Below are 25727 nucleotides of genomic sequence, written 5' to 3'. Positions count from 1 at the left end.
ACATTTAAACATAATTTACACCGATATAATTACATTTCGCTCGTGTGTGACGAACACGACATGAGTGATTTTTTTTGGAACAGATGCTAGTCTTAATAAAAGTCCCACACTCATAAAAAATGTGAGCTTGGCAGAAGGACTGCTATGGGGTGAGCCACAGTGTTATATTGCACTGGACGTGCAAGACACTGCTTGCTCTCTGTTGACACCAGACCAGGGAGTATTTTTTTCAGTTGAAACACATTCCTGCGGAGGGAGCTGGTAGGAACGTTGGGTTGTTCGGTCAATGGCCAGGGTCAACGGCGGCGTGGTGTATTCCGCAAATATGCCCGACTGTGAGGGCGGGCACAAGCCGGCGTGAGTAGGCTAAACGTTGAGTTTTATAAGGGCACCACGGGGTGACCAGTCCCGTCCCACCCAGCCCCACCCCACCCTCCCCACCCTCCCCACCCAGCCCCTCCCCACCCAGCCCCTCCTTGCACGACGGACGGACGGACACAATAATCCCCTGTGGGCTGGTGTAACCAGGAGGTTCCTACCAGTAAAATCTACATTTAGAAACTTCTTCATCAGTGATGGAAGAAAGCAATCGCCTGGAAATCATTTGTGGTTCTTGCCCCAACAATGGATGTCGTAGGAACATGGCACCGAATCGGCATACATTTTAATCTGCCACAATTGTGGGTAAGATATATGAATTCAAATGACATACATTTGATCGAATAATGTCTTAGCGTATGTTTGAATTGGCCATAAATTAGCTTCATACAAGTGTTGGATTATACACATTTATACTTAAATGATGATAGCCGACAATGTGACGGGAGTTTGCAAGTTGCAACACACCGTCAGAATGTTGTGTTTTAACAAGTCATTCAGGGATCGACTCTGTTTAATATTATTACGGGGTCAATGACATAAGTGCCATGATTGTCAAGAGACTGGCTGTCTTTTGAAAAGAAGTTGTCTTTTGAAAAGAAGTTGTCTTTTGAAAAGAAGTAGTCTTTTGCAATAGAAATTTGGAATTTCCACCATCAACTTTGTTGGACGGGGGTTAGTAACGTCCACCCCCAGAGCCGCATGTGCCTCTTTAAGGACTGCCGCTGCGTGGCGTCATTTATTAAGGACCCACCATCTCGTATTCACCACACCAAGGCCGTAATTATAATATATTTTGTGGGGGGACACATCCCCCCCGATATTCAAAGATGCTCAAAATGTCCCCCCCCCCCAATATATAGCTATAAAATCGATTTCTGTTTATATGATTGTGGTTATGGTTGTACTTTATTAATCCCGAATTTCTGCCATTACATACAATGAAACAAGAAAAGGTAAAAATAAAAAAACAGCAATGTAATACAATACACTTATAGACATTGTAAAAAATAAAATAAAAGTCCATCCCATGTGTTAATTAATTTTTTTTATATTTTAGGCAGGAAATTCGTTTTAAAATCTAGATTTTTTTTCAGGGGGGGGGGGGACCCCCAGACCCCCTCGAAGATTTGGTCCCCTCCAATGTTGAGTCCATAGCTACGGCCTTGCACCACACGGTGCATTGCGACTCTTGAAATATTGAGGGGTTTCCCTCCGCCCCCACCAAATTCTAAATAAATTGCTCTTTCTGTTATTTTTGGTTGCCGACCGCTGGTGTTGGAGAATGAAGACGAGTCGTGCCCAACGTTAATTTAGCATGACGACTTCTTTGTTCCGAATTAATGCACAGCTTGTGTTTCACATAGTAACTCCCATCAATTCGCCAGACGATATCCGCACCTCCGATTCGCACGGTTGGATATGTACGGTGCGACAGAAGTTTAACATACATACGTCCATACAGACGAAATGGGTGAAGCACCATTACAATCATAAGGTAGTTAAGGAGCAAGGTTGTTCTACCCCTGGCACTCTGCACGCAGACAGAGCTGGCCAATCAGGCTGTGTGGGGAGCGGTAGTGTAGCAGTTTGCGAGCTGCTGCGCTACGAACCCGGCGACCCAAGTGACGATTATTTGAACCGGGCCTGGGCCTCACCTAGGTCGACTAAGCCTCAAATGAGTACCTGGTGCGGTGTGTAAATTAATCGTCACTGGGCCACCCACCCCCTCGTGTACCGTGCCGGCCTTCATAGGTGCTCGCTAACAGCACTTGCCTCAACAGTCTGTTAAGCCTATAAGGGGGATCTTTTTCAAAGATGTGGAATCATATATGAACACAAAGGAGCAAGTAAGATAAATAGCACACACGTTAAAACATATATAACGATGATGACAGTGAAGATAAATATACAATAAAAAAGATGGAATAACATTATAAACAATATATTAAAGATTAAAAAACGGTTACTAGTAATTCTTAGGTTTTATTTCTTCTCTTATTGTGTGTTTTTGCTTTATTTTGATGTCTGCTGTAATGTAAATTTTGAATGACATTATGGTAGCCTACATATGTCTATGAAATACCTTGTTTGTTTGCTTGTATTATCTCCATTTACGTGTATGGCCACCTTGACCAGGTCGAACGCATTAAGGAGCCCATGTAGGCTCAAGTAGAAAACAATATATCACTGACTGACCCTGATGTCACTTCTCAGAGTGATTACATGGCAGGGGTATAAGGGCATCGGAGCAGGAACGTCACATCATAGTTGTCTCCAATTGGTCCATCGACGAGGCTCGACGAGGCCACAACAAGCCATCACTACAGTTCATTGTTATCACCATTGACACTATATGGGGGGGGGGGTCAAAACCTCAAAGCAATGATAGACAATTACGATTGCCTGTAATCACTGTTGCTCTGTAAAAACCACAACACGTGTACTGTGCTTTACAACACCGATGTGGTTGCTTCAGGGCATAGTTTAAATAAAGTTTCCACCTGTCCTGGTTGTCCCAGGATCACCCTCTCTGTCGAGGTAACTGTCTTGGGAAATACGCAAGTCTTCCCCAGGGCATTAAAAGTCCAGCTTTTTGCCAGTTGCATAAGAGTAATAATACGCCACTCAAGACAAAGCATTGACATGTAGTTCTCCCGTCCTCTAGTATTTTAACATATTCTTCTTTCCATTGACATGTCCTGGATTTTTTTTGTTACGTAGTTGAGTACTTCAGGAAGTTGGCCACCCAAAGGTTTAAAACTAATTTTGACCGTTCGCAGCCCGCTTCCAGAAGGCGGCGGCGGCGGGGGGGGGGGTTCAGTAGGGCGTGAACAGCATGGACCGGTGAGAGCTGCGGATTGGCCCTGGGGCGGCACGCAACAGCGGCGGAGGAGCCGCTGCCGCCACGTGGAACGTCAGGGTCGAGGCTGGCGGAGGCGCGGCGCCCAGAGCCCCGTGCAGGCCCAGTGGATCCCTCACGCCCGCGAGGGACGTCGGCAGAAATCCTGGAGGCAGTTTTCCCTGCAAGGAAATGGAGGGGGAGGGGGGGGGGTTGTGCAATAAAAGTGCCGAATATTCTCAATGTATGTGTGTATATATAAACTCGAGGTCCTCTACTAGACGGAGCTCAAAAGAGCAGCTCTGCTGGAGGGTATTTGGCCTACTCTTCCATCCTAGCCAGACATCTTGGAAGAGGTACAAGTACCCACACTTTTTAAACTAAACTATAAAACATGTTTTTACTTTAGCAGGTAAAGCCCACGGAGCTATATAGCTCTTTTTTAGATGCAACATGGCCACAAATGATAGCTCAACGAAGTGGCTTATCACGTGGAAATGTACAGCAGCCAAATACAGTATTGTCAACTGCATGTTTTTAAAATCTGGAGGGAAAAACCGGATGACCCGGAGAAAAATCCAAGCGAACACAGGGAGAACGTGCAGACTCCAAATATACAGCAGGCATCAGGGTCGGGATCTTTCCTCCAAAACTTGTGACCTGTCGATCGACTCGTGTACTCATTTATACTTCTGGGTTTACCAAGGCGAAGGGAGTTGAATGCATGGCGTCAGTTGTATAATTGGGTAGAGGATTGCTTCTGCCGTTTCGCAGCTCAATAAAGAGACTTTAGCCTCTTGAGGGCTCTTGTCAGGAAAGTTGAACAGCACGAGAACATTTTAATTGGTCAGCCAGCCGATGAATGGCAATCATTTTAAAACGCAATTATATACTGAAGTTAAAATTATCAAGATGCAATCATGGCCGAAGCTGTTGATGTGGTTAACATTGTAATAATATTAAATGCAACAGATTAATCATTGGGGGTTATTATTTTTTTACAAATTTCAAATGACACGTTAAATTACACACATTCAATTTTGCGCACTACAAGACATTGAATTCGGCAAGAGCCACATACTTTCCTCTCATTGTTCCTCATTAATGCTAGTATATATTAGGAAGTGTATAATGATGAACAAGCCGTACTGTGGTTTTGTTCTGTTCTATGTATAGAAAATGTTGGTGGACTTACCCCCACTGAGCTGGAATGTCCTTGAATCTTGTTGTAAGGAGAGAATTTTGGCTTTATGGGCTTGCCTGCTATTCGGTCTTTGTGTCTTCGGCTTGTAATATGCTTTGCACAGACACATTAAACGTATTTCCTTTGAGCGTTCACATCAAAAGGCTCATATTTATTCGACTAAAAACACGTACAATGTTTTGATCGTAAAGATAATATTTTTTAAACGTCTTAACTCCACAACACGTAGTTCAGTCATGTACACGCTTTATTTGGGAGCGATAGGGAAATGTCCGGTGATAACCTTATTGTTTCCAGTTTTCTGTGGAAGATGGATTATGATGAGAAATATAGGAATACACTATAGATTAAAAACTACACGATAGACAATGATTTCCTTAAAACAGTGTTTAACTGTACAATCTCGCTACGTGCTGAGATGTAACATCCTAATCTCAAGTTACAAGATTACAAAAACACCTCTTCAGTTAAAGAGTCTGCACTGCGTATCTGCCAGGTTTGACACCCAACCTTATGAAGTGAAAATGGAGTTATAGAAAAAAAGTAAATGTGAACGTTATGGCGGTACCCCAGGGTTCCATAGAATCCCGGCTCTTACAATGTCCGTGATGCAGTCATTTTTAGTCTGTTGATAGTCGGCGATGCGGCAATCGACTCATCTCGACGAGCTGTACACGAGGCACCACTACGGTGACACGTACGAGCGTTCAGGGTTTCAGCGCAATCGTCCTCGCTGCGTTTCGACATCGCAGAGTGGCACCGATTTCGGATTTATTGGTACCCCAGTCGCGGAGTTAAGTACACACCTGGAAAAAATAGTGTCCCAGAAATGAAATATTTCATTGCCTCGGCCAGTTTGTATTATTTGGTACCCAGGGGTACCGCCATAAGGATCATGTGATGTTTCCTCTTCGATTAAATTTATTTATTATTAAAACAAAGGTCGCTCTATGTACCCATTCTCAAATGAGCCATTGGTGGTTTCTCATATAACAATCACGATCTGGATTCAATCGTGGAAAATGCAGTCCTATTGCAGGGACCAGTCGCCTCTCCATTGGATAATAGGTCCGACAAAGTGGTAGAGAATTAACTTTATTGACCACACCTGAAGGATTCTGGGCTTAGTCGACCCTTGACCAGAATGTGAACTTGCAACGTCAGAATGGGTGCCCTAGCACAGAGTCAACCTACTAACTTTTTTGAATGGTGTCCTAGGATCAATAAGTTTGCCTTAATAGGAGAAACATACATAATTAGCAACATTTCGGGCCCATGGCTCTTCTTCGTACAACAATACAACGTTTGAGTTTGACAGCTAACGAGGTTCACGTCAGTGAGTTAAGTCACACAAAAAGAAAACACTTTTGAAAAACAATCATTGGATGTGGGCTAATGGAGGAAACGAAGAGCACACAAACCATCTGACGAGTGAACGTTGAGCGACTGACCTGTTTGAGCTGCGTCTCCGAGTTGACGTGGACATCGCAGATCTCGCAGTAGAAGGTTTTATCCTGGAGGCCTGAGCCCTTCGGAGTGTTGTCCTGTGCGGAGGAGGCGGGCCGAGAGCCCAGCCTGGGGAAAGCCTTGATGGCACCCCCGCCATTACGAGCCTCCATCATCATCTTGTGCTTAGAACCTAACGTGAACAATAAGGACATGATTGTTTTTGGCTAATGTGATGCAGTTCATCTAAAATATTCAATCGAAAATAATGACCTGCTCATGATTATTATTAACGTCATCAGCTCATGATTATTGATGATGGGGTTACCCAATGTGGAGTGACGTCACCTACTAATGATAATTAATTAGGGGGGTGCATGTGGAGTGACGTCACCTACTAATGATAATTAAAAAGGGGGGTGCATGTGGAGTGACGTCACGCGCGGAACACACATTCTTGGTTGTGGGCTCACATGAAATAGATTTTTCCAAGACGAAGATACTATGCAAACCCACTGGCTATCATCAAAATTTGTCCACGAAGCCATCCAGATATATAAACACAGACAAAACTTCAACCGGGAAGATGGGTACAAATTGAGCAATCATTGGAAGGACTTGATTAACCAGGTAAAGTCTTAACCTACTGTGATGTTTCCATCCTTCCTGCCGATGTTAGCTGACTCTTTGAGTTACATTACTAGGTTGGATGTCTGTATTGACAGGCTGGGTGTCCTACTCGATCTGCCACGGATGTATCATTGACATGCTAATCTCTCAATACAATGGCCACTTCCACAGCCTTAGGGAGACCATCTCTAGCCCCGCCCTCTTACCCTGAGGGGACTCCCATCTCAGGCCTAGCTTTCTCTCTCTCTCACCTGAAGACGATTGCTTGTGTTGCGATCGAAACGTCGTGATCTATTATTTTTCTATCTACGTGATTTTACCGAAAGACCCAAAGAATATAATATTAGTAATAATAAAAATACAAAATTGGCATGAACTGCCTGTTTTTTTTTGTTCAAGGCTGATACGCACGTTTTGAATTTAGAGCAGTTTTGCCAAAGTTTCTCTAACCAAATAGGCACCCGTGGGCTGAGAAGGCACATAGCGTCATTATAGCAGCCTGTGTGGCATCGCCAAGAGCCCACTGGGTGGGCTACGGTGCAGTGGGCAGTGTAGTCGAGGGTAAACCTGGGTACACATACTTTTACACCCACTTCTCACTTGGGTCGAGAACAAGAGCATAGAACTCACCCGCTCCGTTGCTTACAACGACATCGTTTCTTACGATGGATTTAACACACCTCAAGCACAATCGCCGCACGTGAGGCTGGACCACTTAACACCCTATGAACGTGAATGATGGCATCGTCCGGATCCATGAGACACACAATTATTTCTGTTGTTGATCCTATTATTCTTGCTTCTGTTGTTTTAGTCTTCACGTCTCTCCTCGGATTAGCTTTCTTGATGGTTTCTGTATCCATCTGTTGGCGGACCTCTGCTTCTGTCTGTTCCACCTCTACTTTGTTATCTCTGTGCATTCTCTATCCTTGTACTGGACTGCTATCAGAGATAACAGAGAGAATAAAACAGCAGTCTAGCTCCACCACTCTAATAAAGAATTATCGAGATCATCATCAGCAGTCATGATCTATCCACTGCTGAATGATGGCCTCCACAAGCTGTGGCCATCGCATGGTCTTGTGATGTAACAATCAATCTCGTTCCTGCACACGAGTTTATTTCATTGTTTCATCTCCTCTCAGGCACGTCCCCACATCACTGGTTTTAGCCAACAGCCATCAGCCCGATGCATTCTGCCCAAGCCCGCTCGTCTTAAATCAATACGATGTCTAATCACGATTGTTTCTTATCGATGCGTTTTATCCTCGTGTCTTTCAGTGCAATTCCAAACATGCACCTGTCCGTGTTACTTTGCACACCAATTCCGATTTTGTTCCATGTTCATGATTTGTAAAATAATAATATACCCTTGAAGGTTTCCTTTTGTTACTGCATCTCCCACCTGGTGTCTAGTGGCCGGTGCTGTTTGACTCGTGTGACGTTGCCACTCTCTCTGGGCGATGTCCAGAGAGAGTGGCAGTGACTGGTGATCACGAAGGTGATGAATGATGACCGTTATACCCTTCACCAATTATCACGGAGAGCCTTGGCGTTAGCGGTGATGGCAATGGATGATGACAAAGAACAATGTAATGGAGCAGGGATGATGGTTATCACACATTTTTATCGTCATCTTCATCGGTCAGCCATCATTATTTATATTATCCGTGGATGGCCGGATTAATATAACACCTCATTGTATGTGCTCTTCCTATCCTTTAGTAATCCGGGAACAATCCCAGATTGCCCAGGCCTTTCGGACATTTGGAGCTACAGATCAGGCCACTTCTATCGTACGGATTGCCGAGCCATCATAAACCAATGTCAATAAGTTTTAAATCCAGTTGACAGCTTCATGTACGAGCAAACATACTTGCAAAGGCGACTGATAACAATCGTTGTGCTGCACCTAACACAAACATTGAAACACCCGGCGTCCTCAAGCACCCGCTCGCTAAAGGCATCATTTCGGCATGGGTGCGCGTGTCTTTCCCGAGCGTCTCCACCTTTGTTGTGGGCATCGAGCTGCGACTGGGAGTTGACGGCCACCTTGCACAGCGAGCAGTAGAGGAGCCGCTTTGCGCGCTCTTCCTCCGACTCCCCGTCGTGGCCCTGGCCGTTGACTGCGCTGGTGGCCGCTCTCTCTCTCCGCTGAGCCGCTCTGGGTGGAAACTCGCCTGGACCGGTGTCCTTGTCCACGGTGCCGTCGCTGGAGCTGCGACGTGGAGGTCAAAAGAAAATGTGCTTCTCAGTGTCAGTCAATTAAAATATGTATCCGTGCTCATATGTTGTTCATCTCGATCGGTGTCCATGCGGTATCTGTGGACTTTCAATATTCTGATGGAAGAGGCCAACCTATCGGACAACCTCTGTTAGCAATTAATGGGCAAATGCTGTGGATTAATTAATGTCCACTGGAGTTTCAATGTTTCTCGACTAATTTAATATTCTGGTGTGGCTGTGAATGTGTTTCCCTAACTTTTTGTTTGTTGGTTTGCTTCAAGGAACATTTCGTAACTAATGGTGTGTTAATTACAACAAGAAATAGAAAAAAGAGACCTTGCTATATGTTGGTACATTATTAGTATAAAGGGGAGGGCTCAACATAGCGTGTCCATGTACAACACAACAAAATGCAATTAGGATTAATAAAACATCTCAATACATGTGTAATAACAGCCATAGAGGGTTCACGTGGGGATTGGCTTGCCGGTCCTGCTTTGTAGCCATTAAGGGTTGAGACAGGGAGCATGGCCTCTGCGTCATCACGGCGTGTTAGCAGGGGTGAGTGGCCTGGCCATTCGGGGCCCCAGCTAATGGGGAGCCGGATCAGAGGCGTGGTCCCGGGATTGACAGGGAACCATCGAGAACGGTCAATGCTGTCTACGGAGGATTGGCTGGGGGGTACCACGTGACGAAGGGATTAAGAGAGAGAGAGATAACGATCGAGAGCAGACTTGGGAACGACAAGAGCAGGAGTCACGTGCCTACGGGGGCTCTGGGTGCCACGTGCGCGGTGGGGACTTGGTGTGAAGTCTGCCCGCTCTCTGTTGTCTGCCAGCAACGGAGAGTGTGTGAGTAAAGTGTAATTGTGGAAGTGGAAATAAAAAGGACCGATTCCGAAGCCGTCTCAGAAGGATTATTACACATGTATATCTAAAACAACTATAACACGAACAGAAAACACGTAAGTATATAAATAATATGTTGCCAGCAATTGAACAGTTGAAACTTCTATCCTGTTACAATTGTTTAATAATGGGTGATGAATTTATATTTGAAGGTAGTGCATTGGTGGTGGTTGGAATAAATGGGCTGGTAGCCAGCGTTTGTCAAGAACGATTACGGTAATGTTTTTGAATAAATGTTTTACATTTACCGCTGTGGTTGTGTAATGCGAGTATAAAACAGAGTTCTGCACACCTTAGTCCAGCTGCTTGAGAAGCGCTGCTGTTCGAGGCATCGGCGAGGTGCGACAGCTGCTCGGGGAAAGGGCAGCCGCTGCCGATTCCATTCGTATTGGCCAGTGGAACAGGGCTACTGCCATCAGCGATGTCATCTTCTGCAGAAATCGTAGACCGCGTGCCTTCTATACGCACTGCGAAAACAGGGGGAGGATTCATTTGAGCACGTGAAAAAACACATTCCTGCGGAGGGAGCTGGTAGGAACGTTGGGTTGCTCGCTCAATGGCCAGGGTCAACGGCGGCGTGGTGTATTCCGCAAATATGGCCGACTGTGAGGGTGGGCACAAGCCGGCGTGAGTAGGTTAAACGTTGAGTTTTTTAGGGCACCACGGGGGTGACCAACCCCTCCCCACCCAGCCCCACCCACACCCACCCCTCCCACCACCCACCCAGCCCCACCCTCCCCACCCAGCCCCTCCCCACCCTCTCCTCCCCACCCAGCCCGACCCCTCCCATTTTTGGATGCACGACGGACGGATGGACACAATAATCCCCTGTGGGCTGGTGGAACCAGGTGGTTCCTACCAGTAACAGTCCCAACTGATGTTGATAACGCGTAGCCTTCTCAGTGCAAGTCGAAATGAATATTCATTTACGTGGTATAAAATGCCCTATTCTTATCGTGGGAGCATCCATATGACAAGCATTGTAGACTTGTATTTGATTAACCGCAGCATTAACCCTGACCGAGATATTTATCTCACTACCGGTTATGAGACAAGCACTCTGCCACCAGTGCTACCCAAGCCAAGTATGTATAAGAATCTGAAACATTACATTCTGTGCATGATCTGCAATAATTTTTTTAAGTATAATAATTCACTTTCCAAATATTAAGTAAAATGCAATCCATTCTTCTCGCATTTTAACTAATGACGTTAAAAGGTTTTGAAGGATTATACTCATCCTCTGAAAAGTGGAAGTAGATCGTGATGTTATTTTTTCTCTTAATTAGTGAAGGTGAACCACATGATTCAGAAACTTTGTGTTAATCATGGCAAGCTGCGAGGCAGCTTTGCTCACATTGTGAGAGTACTGCTGCATTTCTCAGAGCTTATTTAATTTTGTATCTCACTCTAACACACTTTAAAAGACTGGAAAACGGCCAAAGCTATATAAACGCTTGTTAAGGTGAATAATTGGGTCGAGCAAATTTTTTAATCACACTTTTGGTTTTCGATGTCTTGAGGCATTGCCATGCATCGCAAAAAATGAGGTCTTTGTGAACACAAAGTATATTTTAAAATGCTGTAAATTTTACTTTCAGAGCAATAAATATATTCCAAAGCGATATTTTACTCTGTGTAGCTCTGATAATTTGGTTGTCCCACGTAGGTTTCACCACTCTGTGATCCACCCACAATGCTCTAGTAACGGACATTAAGCATTGTTCAAATCGACCTCTGTTGTAGCATGGATCACAAAAGGGGTATATTTGAGTAATGTCATTCTGTGGGTTAATTCGCACATAGCCTAAAATACATAACGCACTCGATATTATAAAACCATCAAATTAAATACTGTAATGAAATGTCCTGATAATAAAAAATGTCGGTAAACACGTTAATGCATGCAATCTGGAGTTATGTTTCAACGTCTTGTGGTTTGCATCACATACGTTGTTCACGATTACATAATTTCTATAAAGCCTGTGTGTGGATTAAGAAAAGTGTTTTGTCATTGAAATATAGTTTTTGTTTATTATTAAAAATTCCGAATGTAAGCTTTAAAACCCTGATGTTTTCAAAGCCTTTCTGATCCGTATGTTAATTTTATATCAGAATTGTTTCGCGCCAAATATAAAAGTCTTTAAAAAATGTGCGTGTTTTTCTACAGCAGCATTCTACTTTCATAACGATTTAAGTTCAAAGTAATTTTAGTACATTAGATGTCAACTTGAAAGTGCATCATTTTTACATGCTGTAAAGCACGCATTTTGCATCTGTGGAGATAATCACAATACAATTTTGAGCTGTGCTGCAGAGAATCTACAGACTACGTATGCAACAAAAGCACACTGACATCCTAGATATATTTCCTGTGCAGGTACACTGCACTCAATTTATGTCACTTACAATATATTTGACTAGATACAGTACTACTAACAAAGTCAAGGAAGGGCCTCAAATTACTACCTGCAAATAGCACACAAAGATTGCTTCCAGATAGGTCACATGTACTCACCTCCATATATAAATGAATTACGGTTTTTTTAGTCAAATACAGTGTGTTTTATATGGTCACTTTGTTTAACCATACACATTGCCATACACTTTATTTTTGCCTCACAGGTAACAGGCCTCATCTATAAAGAATATATTGGTCACAATGCTCACTTGCTTTGGTAGACATGAAACCGTGTTCTTACCTACAGCAGAGCCAATTCTTAACGACTTAACACAATTAAAGGATTAACTAGCTTAAATAGCAATTATGATCAAAGGCCTAAGCATTAGGGACAAATGTAGGTCCCATGTGTCTGGCTTACTGGAGTAAGATATTTATAAGCTCATGTATCTAACACCTTGGTTCAAATAATTGTTAAATACCAAGTGCCCGTTAAGGTTGCTTGCAATAATAAGATGCAAGTACATATGTAGAGGAGTAGTGCGAGCAACCATGAGAGGGCATACAGAGGGAGGTGCGAGCGCGTTGACAGCGGAGGATGACGTCATGCCACGGGTGCTGTAAGAGGGTACCTTCGGGAACAAAGGCGGGTCCGAGTTAGGGGGAGGAGCCACCCAAGGGGTATTTAAGGGGGACCCCGTGACGAGGGCGTGGCCGTTGTGGGAGCCCAGAGTAAGGATCGGCTGCAGGAGGTCTCTATCGCTCGTCGCCGGACGGTGTTGGCTGAACCCCCATCCGGGGCAGACGAGTGGGAGAGCCAAGGGGATATCTGAGAGTTGGGCTCCAAGTATTTAGTGAGGGTCGGCTGAGAGAGAGAGTGGGTTCTTCTCTCCTTGTTGCCGGGCAGTGTTGGACGAGCCCCGGCCCGAGTGAGAGAGCCCAAGGGATCGCCAAAGATAGGACGACAGTGTTCGGGGGTCCAGGTTAAGGACCAAGAATAGAGAGGACCTACCCCTGGTGTGAGCTTGAGTGCCGAATGTAAGTGGTTAATAAACGGCAACAGCTCTTATAGTAAATTCCATCTCCGCGTGGTTCTACTATACAACACATATGTAGTGTATCAATGCACAGACACTAGTAGGAGGTACTATTTTATTCCGGCCTTTACAGCCTTAGGGGATAACTACGTACCGGGTCATGACAGCCAAAATGCTGCCAGACCCAAAGCTTGAAGAGAGCAAAGATAACGACGACGAAGCAACACCGGATTCCCCTCCAGATCGCAACAGCCCCAACTGTGAGTCGGAGCTCTCCTTTTATCCTAACCAGTGTGGCCAGGCTCCGCCCTCGGCCCCCCGCACCCTTCTGGATCCCCCAGAGGGCTCCGTGCCTTGCCGACAGGTCCGACTGGTAGAACTGGCTGCTACCCCAAATCTCATTGTCTACCAATCTCCCAGCAGCACGCGCGACAGTGACTCATTCAATGTCACTACACATACAAAGCACCATGGCACAGCTGAATACACTCTGCTTCGAATGTGTGCATATCACCAGTGACTTAACAAATAGAGTTTATCATGCTGGTGAGGCTTAAATAGCTACGCTAAATGTAATGCCTCCTTTTGTGATGGGATGTCCCGCAAGAAATATGATGCGAACACGCAACACCACCAATATCAACGCAGGACATGTAATGCACCAAATCATACATCTGCAAAGCAACGCATCTGGACGGCGCATTCAAGAACCTCTTCAATTAAGACAATACAGACTCTAACAATAGGGCAATTATCTGATGTTTGATTAAACGTGATGAGTAGTACAGCACTGCTGCAAAGGGCAGACAAACGGTAAGTGCTGTGCCAACACAACACGAGCTGGCGCAACTGCTTCCTCGTGTGAGTGTAACTTAATAGCTCGAAATAATGAGGATCAAAACAGCCGCATAACCCCTTTCATGCCCACCTACTTGAATTTGCCGGGGCGCCTTGCACACGCTGTTTCGCAAATATTCTCGATGCGTACTCGCTGTCAGAGAGCGAGCGTCTGCCTGCTGAAACTAACAGTGGAGTGGGGTTCATCTCCATTGGGGGTCTTTAATAATCAATTTTATATCGCATAACTCATGCTAATTGCATCCCACAACGCTGTACATTAATAATTTAAGGGCCAAAACCCTATAGATATAGCTACTACCAAGCAAATTAAAAGCCTCAGAAAATAAAAAGAATAAACAATTTCCGAAATTTCACCAAAAACAAAAGGCACTACAGAACAACAAAGTTATCACAACAGAGAAATGAATCCAGTCACATCCCTGACCATGTATGTATGTTGAACTTCTTTCGCACCGTACATAGCCAACCGTGCTGATCGAAGGTGCGGACCAGTCCTCCGTTATAATCACCCATTCCCATGGCAGATCTCGTACACCTACCTGCCTTTCACTCTCTGTGGCCCTGCATATGACTACCACTGCTAAACACCCATGAAGTAGGTTTTCACATTTTTTCTGGAAACATAACAGGTGTTGAGATGTTAAAACACCAAACTGAATAGAATAGGAATAGGTTTTCCCCAGAAAAAAAGGGGAAAACCTATTCTCATATTTTGGTACTGGCAAAGGAGGTCCCATGATGACCCATGAAGTAGTACTGCACAGTAATACTTTTGTTTACCCTGGAGGAATGGTGGGCTGAGGAAGACCCATAACTAGCATTTGAACTTTTCAATACTCCAATTGTGAGTGTCACACTCTAGCTAACGTGTCACGTTCGTTCGATCCATGGGATGCAGTGACTTTCACATAAATAATTAAACAGCTCAATATGATTCGCCAATTATTCGGAATAAAAAAATATGTATATAAAAACAGGTGAAATCTATGCGACGGTCCATGAAATGCACATTTAGAAATGTTAAAAGTATAAATTGTTTGAAGCCTTTCCCAGAGTTAAGTCTGTGGTTTGCACGCGCAAAGGTCCAAAGTAACATGTGGAGATGGCGTGTTATGCTTATAAATACATCCTGCCGAACTGGTGGTGCAAATCTGAAAACGTTGGACTCCATGGTAACAAAGCAAGACTGGAGGGCAATATCTGGCCCATGACTTCTTAACAAATTAATCATGACAGCAGCCTATGCTTATGGAAAAATGCATGCTTTCGAGTGTAATTTTATGATTACTTTAAAACAAAACTACAGTATATTGCCTTTGATGTGATGCCTTCACATATGGATGACACGTTTGAATATACTGCAACAAAGGACTTTCATTGTATGCTCTTTACTTTTAAATTTGCTGTCCATATTTTTTTTAATGTAGGTGACCAGCATGGCATGAAATCAAATTCTAAGGATCCCCTTTGAATTACAGTGATTGCCCAAGGCTTAGGCAAAACTACAATAAAATATATTGGAGCGCTGAATGCGTACTATGAAAATATTATCCATATATCTACTCTCAAGCTGTAATATACTGGCGATACGATACCATTACCAGATCACATGGTACATTCTACAATAGGGCAGCAAAAAACACTCATAGAATGTGACATAAAAAAAAAAAAACTTACACTGAACACTCTTTGATACGAAATTATTCAACAGATAATTTTAAATGGTGGACGTCTGGCAGCTTCTGCTGTTTGCATTCCCCCGGCACCACTAACTGCCCTTAGCAACTTTTATTTAACAGAGCTTCTGCTCTTCAGATAGATGCTTGTGTTATCTAAGAACCACTGTTTATAATGAATATTGAACTATTTACAAAGAGCATGTTTGTCGAAATGTAATCAGAAACTTTTAAATTATATCACTTCAATTTTCCTATTTTGTCATCCTTGCTATACTGCTTCATTACCATGAAGTATAACAATGCATGATAATATTTGTACACATTTGCTCTAATTAGAGGAAAACGCATTGTTACTACAAGGTTAATAAGGATCTTCAAATGGTTGATTAAATACGTATTTAAATATCTTGTACAATAATATCATTCGTGCGAATGTTTAATCTGTTTTTAATGTAAAAAAGAATCAAACCCATTTGGTAATCACGCATGCTAAGAACACGTAACATGCAATGGAACAATGACATATCGAGTTACGTGTAATGGCAAGGAATATCAGCTATTTTAATCGTAATGAACAAGAGACGCTTCCAAAGTGATCACGCATGTGTTAAAAACACGTGAGTCTACAACTGAGGCTCAATCACTGCTGACCTTTCAGTTCTATCACAGTCAACCATCTCGTTATTTCTTTACTCCAACGGGGGAAGTGATCATTAAGCTACGCTGACGACCCATTTGGCATTTCCTTCGCTCCAAGGCTCAGTAGCCACCAGTGCTGCATTTTAAATACCTCTACCATCCTCATCGGGAATGAAAGTTTGCATAAAAATACAATTCTGAGTACGCGAGTGAACAAGTGAATGACGTGAATTGTAATAGTGTTATAGAAGGGTAAGAAAACTGACATTTGGCACAATCCAAAAAAATAATGTGCTTTTGGGTCACCCAAAATGGGGGTGAGGCAACATTTGGGACTTGTTTTGAGCCTAGGCTTACAAATGTTTGTATGCCGAGGTACTGAAGAGTGCTACATTAAAATATAATACTAGGTTTTTAAATATTGTAGGTTAAACAAGACAAGTGCTGGATCAGCTTCAACTCACTACCAAATCATGTTTAGTTTGTTGTCCTTCCCCCGCACCTCCGATTAGCACGATCGGTGATGTACGGTGCAACAGAAGTTCAACATGCATTAAACTTTGTTGGCAAACGGTGTCATTATGCGCGTAATATACACATAACAGTAATGTATATAACCGGTTTTTTCGAGTTCGTTTTATGTTTTCGTGCATTTACTTTACATTAATATTATTTATTTCACCGGTACATTATATACCGTATGGTTTATTCTGGCCGGTATGCATACCTTGCGTAGACCACCCCATCATAAACACTGGCACTAGTGTGGCATCTTAAACCAATTCTAACGAGCGGCCTGATGATATGAGCAATAGCCATCCGTGCACACTGAAAGACATAAAAAATATATATTACCGTGGATGTTCCAAATATTTTAATCAAGAAGCGTGGTTGAGGGATATCACGTCATTTACACAGCGGTCCTAATGGTTTACATGGGTGCAGGTCATGCATATTTTCAGAATTGGCTAGTAGCTCCCAATGGAGACATATAGAATGTACTATAATGGGATTTCGCTTCATCGAATGCAATTCTGAAAGGAAGGCTGACGTTTTTGATAGGTCACTCAAGGCATGTTCCATATTTTTTTTATCAGGTCATGAGTCTGAATTTCACAACATATACAATAAATACCGATTTTTTTTTTAAACCTCTTCATGTCAAAGAATGGTAACCAATATTTGTTGTGTGGATAACATCATGCTACTGTGAGATTATTTTTCTTGTTTTATTTCTCATGGATTTGCCTTGAAGACACTTATACACATTTTTTTTATATCACTGTTCAATCACATTTAAAGGTGTATTGCACCACACACAATTTAGAATATTTTTTACACCATATAGAAAACCCATTTGATATATTTTTTTATATGACAAATGGTTACTCGTTTTGATAAAAACCAGAACGGGCAAATTTCTGTCAACCCAAGTGCGTGACTTCACGCCCTCAATAATTAAAGTGGCCCAGAAAGTGCAGCTGGTTACGTAACGAAGCCATCTGATTTCACCGATACCCATTCCCCGTGACTTGTGAGGAATCACCCTGAGCAGAAGCGAATATTTGGGCCCAACGCAGGTCTCCACCGATTCTCTTTGCATGTTGTCTTTTAGGAAGCTTCAAGAGTGCGACACCATTGCCCCGTTGCTCCGTCTACCGCCCACTTGCATGCCAATAGATCTCGCGGTAGCATTCTCTTTTTCTCTACGGCGAATCCAAAAAGTCGACGGGAAGCCGAAGAAGCCCCACTGTAATTGAAGTTTTGGAGTGTAGCGGTGATAAAACGTAGGCCGTGAAGCTTATTAAAAACGAATATTGTCATTTTCTACTCTCAGCATGGCCAGATGTCAGCTCGGTCAGCCTCTGAAGTAATGTACACCTCGGGCTCTTTAATGAAAAAAGTGTCTGAAAAGACGACAAATGATGGTATTACACTTGCAATCACAGTCAGCATTATAGCCAAACAGATTCTCTCAAGCTCTCAGCATATGCTGTTTAGGCTATTTAATTTTCACTGTCGTGTCAGCGACTAGCTTAATTACCGAGCCATTGTTTAAACTAGCAGCCTAGATGCTGCATAGAAAAGACATTTTCATATCTCAAGTAACTGAAATGAAATCACATTAATTTTAACAAAGAGAACATTCATTTTAAAATATTGTAGATAATACTTAATTGAATAACCAATTAGACAATTGCACTCACACAATAGGCATTACAAATTAACTATATATGATTGCTGCAAATGTACCATTCATTATTGTACAATTTGGTGATCTGACTGAGAAATAAAGCAATGTATTGGAAAATGCCGAAACAGTGAAATTAACGTCAAACAGGGACAACGAACGAATAATCGAAAAAACAATATAAAAAAAACAAGTTACACAGCTGTGGATTCAAATCCCAGTCAGGGATTGACTCAGGTCGTAATTCACCCAAGGCTAAATAAACACCTTATGGAAAAATCACCTGCTTTGGTAGTCCTATAGAGAGACCAGCATACAGTATAGAGTAAACAACTTTAAAGTTCAGGATAGAACACGGCAAGCATTGCGTACGTATTAAAGAAGAGGAGGATGTGATGAGTGCTTTATCCTGAGATGGTCACTGAGTGGGGACATGGAATTAATTGACCAAATGAAAGACATAAAGCCAGATGGTGGGATACAGAAACCACAGATATTTGATGATGAGTATCGAATTTGGAATGGTTTTGGGATATATACTTAAAGGAAGTGAAGGTGATGTTTGGTGGCAGAGATGCAGAGACAAACGGAAAGACAAACTTAGAATGCGGATAGACAAAAGGAGGTGCAGGGGGAAACTGAGGTACACTACAGAACACACATGCATGCAAGAAGACGGGAGGAGTTAATTATACTTTTTTTAGACTTGGAAATTGACTATCCAACCGAAATTCAAACCGCCAAACAAAGGTGGTTACCGGTATAAACTAAAAATTGTATTCGACAATCCGCACTGAGCAGTGTGGTGAAGTCTGTTCAAACAATCCCCATAACCAACACAGTATAGGGATGCCTTTATCCAGCAGTGGACTGATAAAGGGTTAAATCTTGACTTAAAGCTTTCGTGACTGCAGGAATTCATACTCTATGGGTCCTTCGGTAAAGTTACATAGATATTAAAAATATATAAAAAATCACGACGTTTCGATCGCAACACAAGCCATCGTCTTCAGGTGTGGCGGTGGCTCTCGTTTTTTCACAATACAATGGCTACCTTCACAGCCTCAGGGCGCCCTCCCATCTTACATATACATGCAAATACTATCTCTAGCCCCGCCCACTTACCCTTGGGCTGCACCCATCTCAGGCCTATATAACATCCTGCTTCAGCAGCTCTCTCACTGTATTTTTACACGCTTTTATTTAACTCACTATGTCTGTTGTTGTTGTCATATCCTCAAATCTTGTAATGCAATTTTAACCCACTACCCAATGTGGTATCAACTGCAAACTTCGTATACTTATGTCATACCGATGACAATACTATATTCTATCAAACAAAATAAAAAAGTATTTTTAAACATTCATTTTTATATGTTATGTTTCGGCTTGGGTCTAATTGTCCATGCTCAACTGACGTTGGCTGTAAATCACCACGGTCCCTTACGTTATGGAAAGCTTTGCGGTCACTTCCTGGAGTCATAGAGTTCTGCAATTACGAGTAGGGTACGTTTCATTAAAGCGTGTTTAAAAAAAAGTATTTTTAATTATAACTTATTTCACCTGAAGACGACTGCTTGTGTTGCGATCGAAACGTCGTTATTTTTTTCTATCTACGTGACTTTACCAAAAGACCCAAAGAGTATGATAAAGGGCTGTTCATTTTTTGTGTTACAAATCACTGGCTTAGGATCTCTAACATATGAACACTATCCAATGACCATGCAAGTAGAGGGGTAGTTTTATTAGAACCTTTGAATTAACCTTGATGTTAACTGAATGGTGGGGTATTCCTTCACAAGTGGGCATGGGTATGATTATATTATCACTACCGGGGTTATCTCTTACCAGCAGGACGAGGTGGGCTGCTGAGTTGGCGGCCATTTTTGTTGTCCTCGGCGGAGCTGCCGGGTGCCTCTTTTCCACCTTCCAGGGCCTGCAGCCTCCTCGAGTGCTTGGTGCCCTTGTAGTGGGCCACTGACTGGCTCTGCACACACAACAAGTGATGGGGCATATTCTTGGTTCTTTCGGTAAAGTCACGTAGATGGGAAATAACAAGATAATAAATATTAAACATAATACAAATTCTCACGACGTTTCGGCCACAACGCAAGCAGCCGTCCTCAGGTGAAGAAACAGAGCTGTCAGAAAGACAGCGTCCTAATGAACACTGCTAAGCTTGGCAGCGTATTTTAAGCTGGGTGGGAAGAGGAGAGCTCCTTGACAAAGGAGTTTACATATGAACAGAGGAATTTAGCAAGTTGATGACAAATGCAGATATGGGGTTAGTCACTCCTTGTGGAATGTGTAGGCGGTGGGGGGTCTCAAAGTCATATTATGCTAGTGTATTATGTAGGATTAGCAGTAATAAAGGAAGGGACTTTACCGAAAGAACCAAGAATATGAATCCCTGCAGTCACGAAAGCTTTAAAACGAAGTGATGGGGCACCTTGGAAAAGTAGCACACCGTGAGAATAGGCTTTTCCCCTTTTATCTGGCAACAAAACAGGTGTTAAGTTGTTAAAACACCAAACTGAAAACTTTTACAAGGAATCATGTCTGCATTCACCACAATACTTATGGTCAAAATGCAAACAGACAAAATACTCTGATAATAAATGCATTGTCTTTGAAACTGATTGGTCCACACCAGAGAGAGCTTTCTTTTGATCCTCGTCTCAAACGGTGTTAGACCAGAGGACGCCAAAAGGCGTCCTCTATTATCAGAGTATGTTTTCTGTTTGCATTTCGACCAAAAGTATTGTGGTTAATGCAGACATGATTCCTTGTAAAAGGTTTCAGTTTGGTGTTTTAACAACTTAACACAGCTGTTTTGTTGCCAGAAAAGAGGGGAACACCCTATTCTCATGTTTTGGTACTTGCAAAGGAGGTCCCATGAGTAGCACACCAGTGATGGTGCACCTTGGAAAAGGTCATATCTGTGTTTTCCCCAAACGTGCTTATTACATGTTCTGCAAGTTATAGGGCCCAATTCATATATAATTTATAATTGTGCATTTGCTCAATTTAGCATGCTCGCCCCACTGTCTGGCCGAACTGACCAATCAGACTCTGCTCAAGTTCAAGTTCAAGTTCATTTATTAGGTATAGCCCTGTGAGCCATTCAGCTCTTGAATCGGGTGCAACCGCAACAAACAAAAAACAAAAAACATGAACAAAAAACATCTTAAAGTGAATATGTGCACACACGTACACTTGATGATATTCTTGTGTCTGCGTGTTGTTCCACTGTCTCACGAGGTGCGGAATTGTCATGCTAAGCTGTCTTTTTGTAGCGCTTAAGCTGTCTTTGATAAATGAAACATGATTATGATGACAAAAAATCTTATTATGACAGCGATTCTTATGTTTCCATACTTTGATACTGGCACCTATATCTATGCCCTGATAGTGGCATTGTCTTTGTACTTGTCGCCGTTTGGCATTCTCTGGTCTGACACTGGTGAGACTAGGCCCTCAAGAAGGCTGTCTCCGGTGTAGACCAATCCGTTTAAAAGACAATCCATATATAGTTATCAGAGCATGTTTTGTTCACATGTTCACTACAAGTACATGTGGTTAATCCAGACATGATTCCTTGCAAAAGCTTTAAATTTGATGTTTCAATATCTTAACACTTATTTTATTACCAGAAAGGCTAAAACCTATTCTTATTCTGTCAATGATGATGATAATGATGTTGGTAATGATGGCAATGATGATTATCATGACAATGGAGCCAACAATACTGATGTAGCCAATGAAAATCCACCAACAGCCATATTTTCATGATCCACCAAATCCATCAACCCCTGTTTCTCGACAAGCCACTAACCTCCACTTCCAAAGCCCTGGATTACAGGTGTGCAGTATTGCTAATGTGTACACTGTACCACGAACTATTTTAATGCTGAATTGACCTGAGAAGTCTTGGAATAGGTGCCACTGATATTTGCTGTGGCTGAGAATTTAATTTGGGTCACCGAGTTGATAGCGCAGTGCGGTTCCCTGTGAATTATGTCAATTGCCTCGCAGGCTATATAGGTGATTGGTGTCATCACGTTGGTGTCTTTGTATGTTTTGTGTGTATGTGTGTATTCTCTAAATATGCGATTAGATGAAACAAAAAGGCCAACCAACAATGTTTGGAAGGTGAATTTGGAAGCGTGTTTTCGATATTGAGCACATATATACAACCAATATATTTTAGGAAAGACAAATGATATTAAATGCCACTGTGCATGGCTTTTGTAAATATTTGCATCAGTTAAAATGGATGTGCCTGTGTGCATGCATATGTCTACACGTTTGTGTGTGTATATGTGCCACTCTACGTTGGTCTTTGTGTGTGAGTCTGTGTGTATCTGAAGGTGCGCATCTGTTAATCTTTCCTAAGTGTCTAAGGGCCTAATTCACTTGCTATTTTTGGCCATCTTTCTGCGAAAAAGTGGTGAAATGGTACAGTAAGTGTTTTCACATGAATGGAATTCATGCAGCACTTCCAAATCCACGTGTGAAAAATTCCACTCAAAAAAATGCAAGCATTCCCCTATTACCCTTGCAAAAAAATATATATTATGAGTGACAATGTGGTTGGATTAGGACGTTGTTGGGGTGGAGCCAATGGTGGACAAACGTTTTCACAAATTTGCAGTACGACCACAATTTTTTGTCAGAAAATCGGCCACATTTCCACAATTTTCAATTCAGCATGGACATATTTTGTGCCAAAAATACCTCATTCCACTGCTCTGCATTGTGAAATTGAGGAATGCCCAGAACGGGTGGGCATTAAGGCAGAGTGGTAGACATTCTGCAAATTTGTGAAAACGCTTGCCCAATAATTGTCTCCACCCCAACAACGCCCCAAGGCAGTCTTCTTCACTAACTTTCAGAGGGGGGCCGCTTTTGTCAATAAGACATCGGTGTGAGGGCCGCCACACATTTGAAACCATTGGGTTTGACAGCATGATGGGGTGTTTTCACATTTGTGTTTTGTCTGGGACCGCACGTCAGGAGCCACATAAAAAAACACCAGAGGCTGCCAGTGGCCCACGGGCCTTGAAATGAAGAACACCGCCACACTCTATTAACATAGATAGTAGGGATATGGTTGCATTTTTTGCGTGGTATTGGCCACACATGGATTTGGGAAAGCTTTTGGCCATCATGTAAAATCTCGTCTATTACGCTTTGGGGCACGGTTTTGTGAGAAAAGTATTTGAGTCCATAGCGACCCATTATTCCCCAAATTCACTAAGCAGTTATCTGCTTCCATTCCACAATGAGTCGCATAAAATAATAATTTCTTTTAAAATGAATATTAGGCCGGAATCTGTGAATAAAAAACATTTGACAACATTGCCATTTTTAAAGGTCCTAATGGGAACCTGAATACACGGTAATGCCTTTGTCGGGGTTACTATAGGTCTTTTAGGACAAATTACATTAGAGTGTTAACATAAAATAGCATTCAAATTAAATATACTTCAGTACTTTACACCGGTGTGCACTTTGCGTTAATATGTTCCAGGTCTGCAGGTCCATTAAGGTTGGCAGATTCTGGAAAAATATACTCGAGCAACTGCTCTTATTGACTCGAGTTTTGGCAGCCTTGGGAGCCGTTCCTGTGATTATTTTTACATTGTGGCAATAACAACTCACACTTGGGGGAATATTGTGGTGAAAGAAGTAATGACTAAAATGTTATTATAATATAGCTAATGACCATTTTGCACATTCACATGAGTCTATAAGCTGACTGCTTCACATGCCTATTAATGGATTTATTTACAACCTTAAACATTTTAAATGCTCTTTTTACCATTGGGATGATGTATGAACGATTTCTCATGCTATATATAAACGTAGCTCACTACCTTAACTATATGACAAGATTCTTACATTTAACTTAGTTAAATAATGGAGCGTGTGTATAATTCCAAATCCATTGGAAGAGTATTTCGGCATAGAATTGTTACTTCGGGTAAATCCAAGTACGATCAATAAACTTACGCATTCATGAAATGCAGTTGACACAGTTGATCTCTGTTTTAGGACATACGGTATAATACACGTTACAGTATTAAACGTGCAGTATCGTGAACATTCCAATTAGATGATGGGCTGAGCCACTTCCCGACTGCAATTAGAAATTGCTACCTTCTTATTTTCTGTTCACATGCTCTAACGATTGCACAAGCTGACCAAAATAATAATTCAGTAAATCGCCTTTTAATTAGCCAAGTTGTTCTGTCTCACGGCAGGTACGAGGGTGTGAGTACACAGGAATTTCCTGATATGGTGTTGCATTTGGTCACGTGACCAGGAAGTTACGATTTAAGATTCTCTAAGCCATGAGGCAGGGTGTCAGCCATTACACAGAATACAAATGGAGGCACAAATAGCGTCTACGTGAAGACAGGTGCATCTGTTCACTATGGAACTTTAAGAAGCATTGTCTGTAAGTTCGTTTATGTTCGTATAATACTGGGAATGCTGTTATAATGTTAGGATTACCGTTATAATGCTGTAAATGCCTTTACAATGCTGTTAAATTGTTATGATAAATGAGGCCTAGTTAACAACGAAGCCTGCCACTTGCATTATTGTGAATGTTACTTGTAATTGGATAAGTCGAGTCAGACTTGTACCCATGTAACTTTAATGCAATCTTGAGAGCAATGATGAAGAAGTATCTCATCCACAGTTCAGTGTTATGTGCAGTGCTGTACATTTAGGCTGCAGTATAGTGATTACACGATGTGACCTTATTAAACACAGTAGCTTATTCTCTTGTATAGCTATTCAGTGCTAATGTAGGTGCCTGGTCCATCCAGGACCTATTGTTGAGTTTCATGTTATCTAAGACAATGTTATTATGCTCCTTGTGTTCATTCATTGTATCGATATTGCAAGTTAACATATGCTGCATTTTGTGCTGTGTTTATCCATCAGTTTTACCTCGTTCTATTAATTAAATACGTTTTGAGTCGGGTGTTTACCCTGGCTATGAAGGTTTTTAATGACTGCGAGGTTAACGACTCGGGTAGTGGTGCAACGCAGCACACAGCGAGGCCGAGACACAAGTATATCCCCATACTGAGTCTCTCCTGGCCATGCCTCCCGCCGGCTGTTCGTGCTGCTTAAGTTCGTTCCTCCCATTGTCCCCGCCAGAACCGGCCCTAGACCTTTGGGGGCCCTAAGCAAGCCCCTTTGATGTATGCTTTTTTCACCCACTAGCTAGCAGTGACTCTAGGGGGCCCTCTGCTGGCCACGGGGCCCT

General features: G+C 42.4%; 1 protein-coding gene across 2 annotated transcripts in view; it reads right to left on the bottom strand.

Annotated features, from left to right (window-relative positions):
* Positions 1–478: 478 nt before the first annotated feature.
* The window catches only part of LOC133345874 (zinc finger protein 385D-like), a 78422-nt gene continuing 53173 nt past the window's right edge, over positions 479–25727 (bottom strand). For both annotated transcript variants that reach the window (XM_061556938.1, XM_061556939.1), the window contains 6 exons: positions 20291–20429; positions 9927–10101; positions 8510–8718; positions 5876–6063; positions 4416–4517; positions 479–3402 (listed from right to left, as the gene is read on the bottom strand). In XM_061556938.1, coding sequence (XP_061412922.1) covers positions 3199–3402; positions 4416–4517; positions 5876–6063; positions 8510–8718; positions 9927–10101; positions 20291–20429 — 1017 coding nt within the window. In that variant the 3' untranslated portion in view covers positions 479–3198. The remainder of the gene's footprint in view (positions 3403–4415; positions 4518–5875; positions 6064–8509; positions 8719–9926; positions 10102–20290; positions 20430–25727) is intronic.

The sequence above is a fragment of the Lethenteron reissneri genome, chromosome 23 (genome assembly GCF_015708825.2).
Source record: "Lethenteron reissneri isolate LAM-NWPU_2019-01 chromosome 23, ASM1570882v1, whole genome shotgun sequence".
In the NCBI taxonomy this organism is placed as follows: Eukaryota; Metazoa; Chordata; class Hyperoartia; order Petromyzontiformes; family Petromyzontidae; genus Lethenteron; species Lethenteron reissneri.
This window is presented reverse-complemented; position numbering and strand designations above follow the sequence as displayed.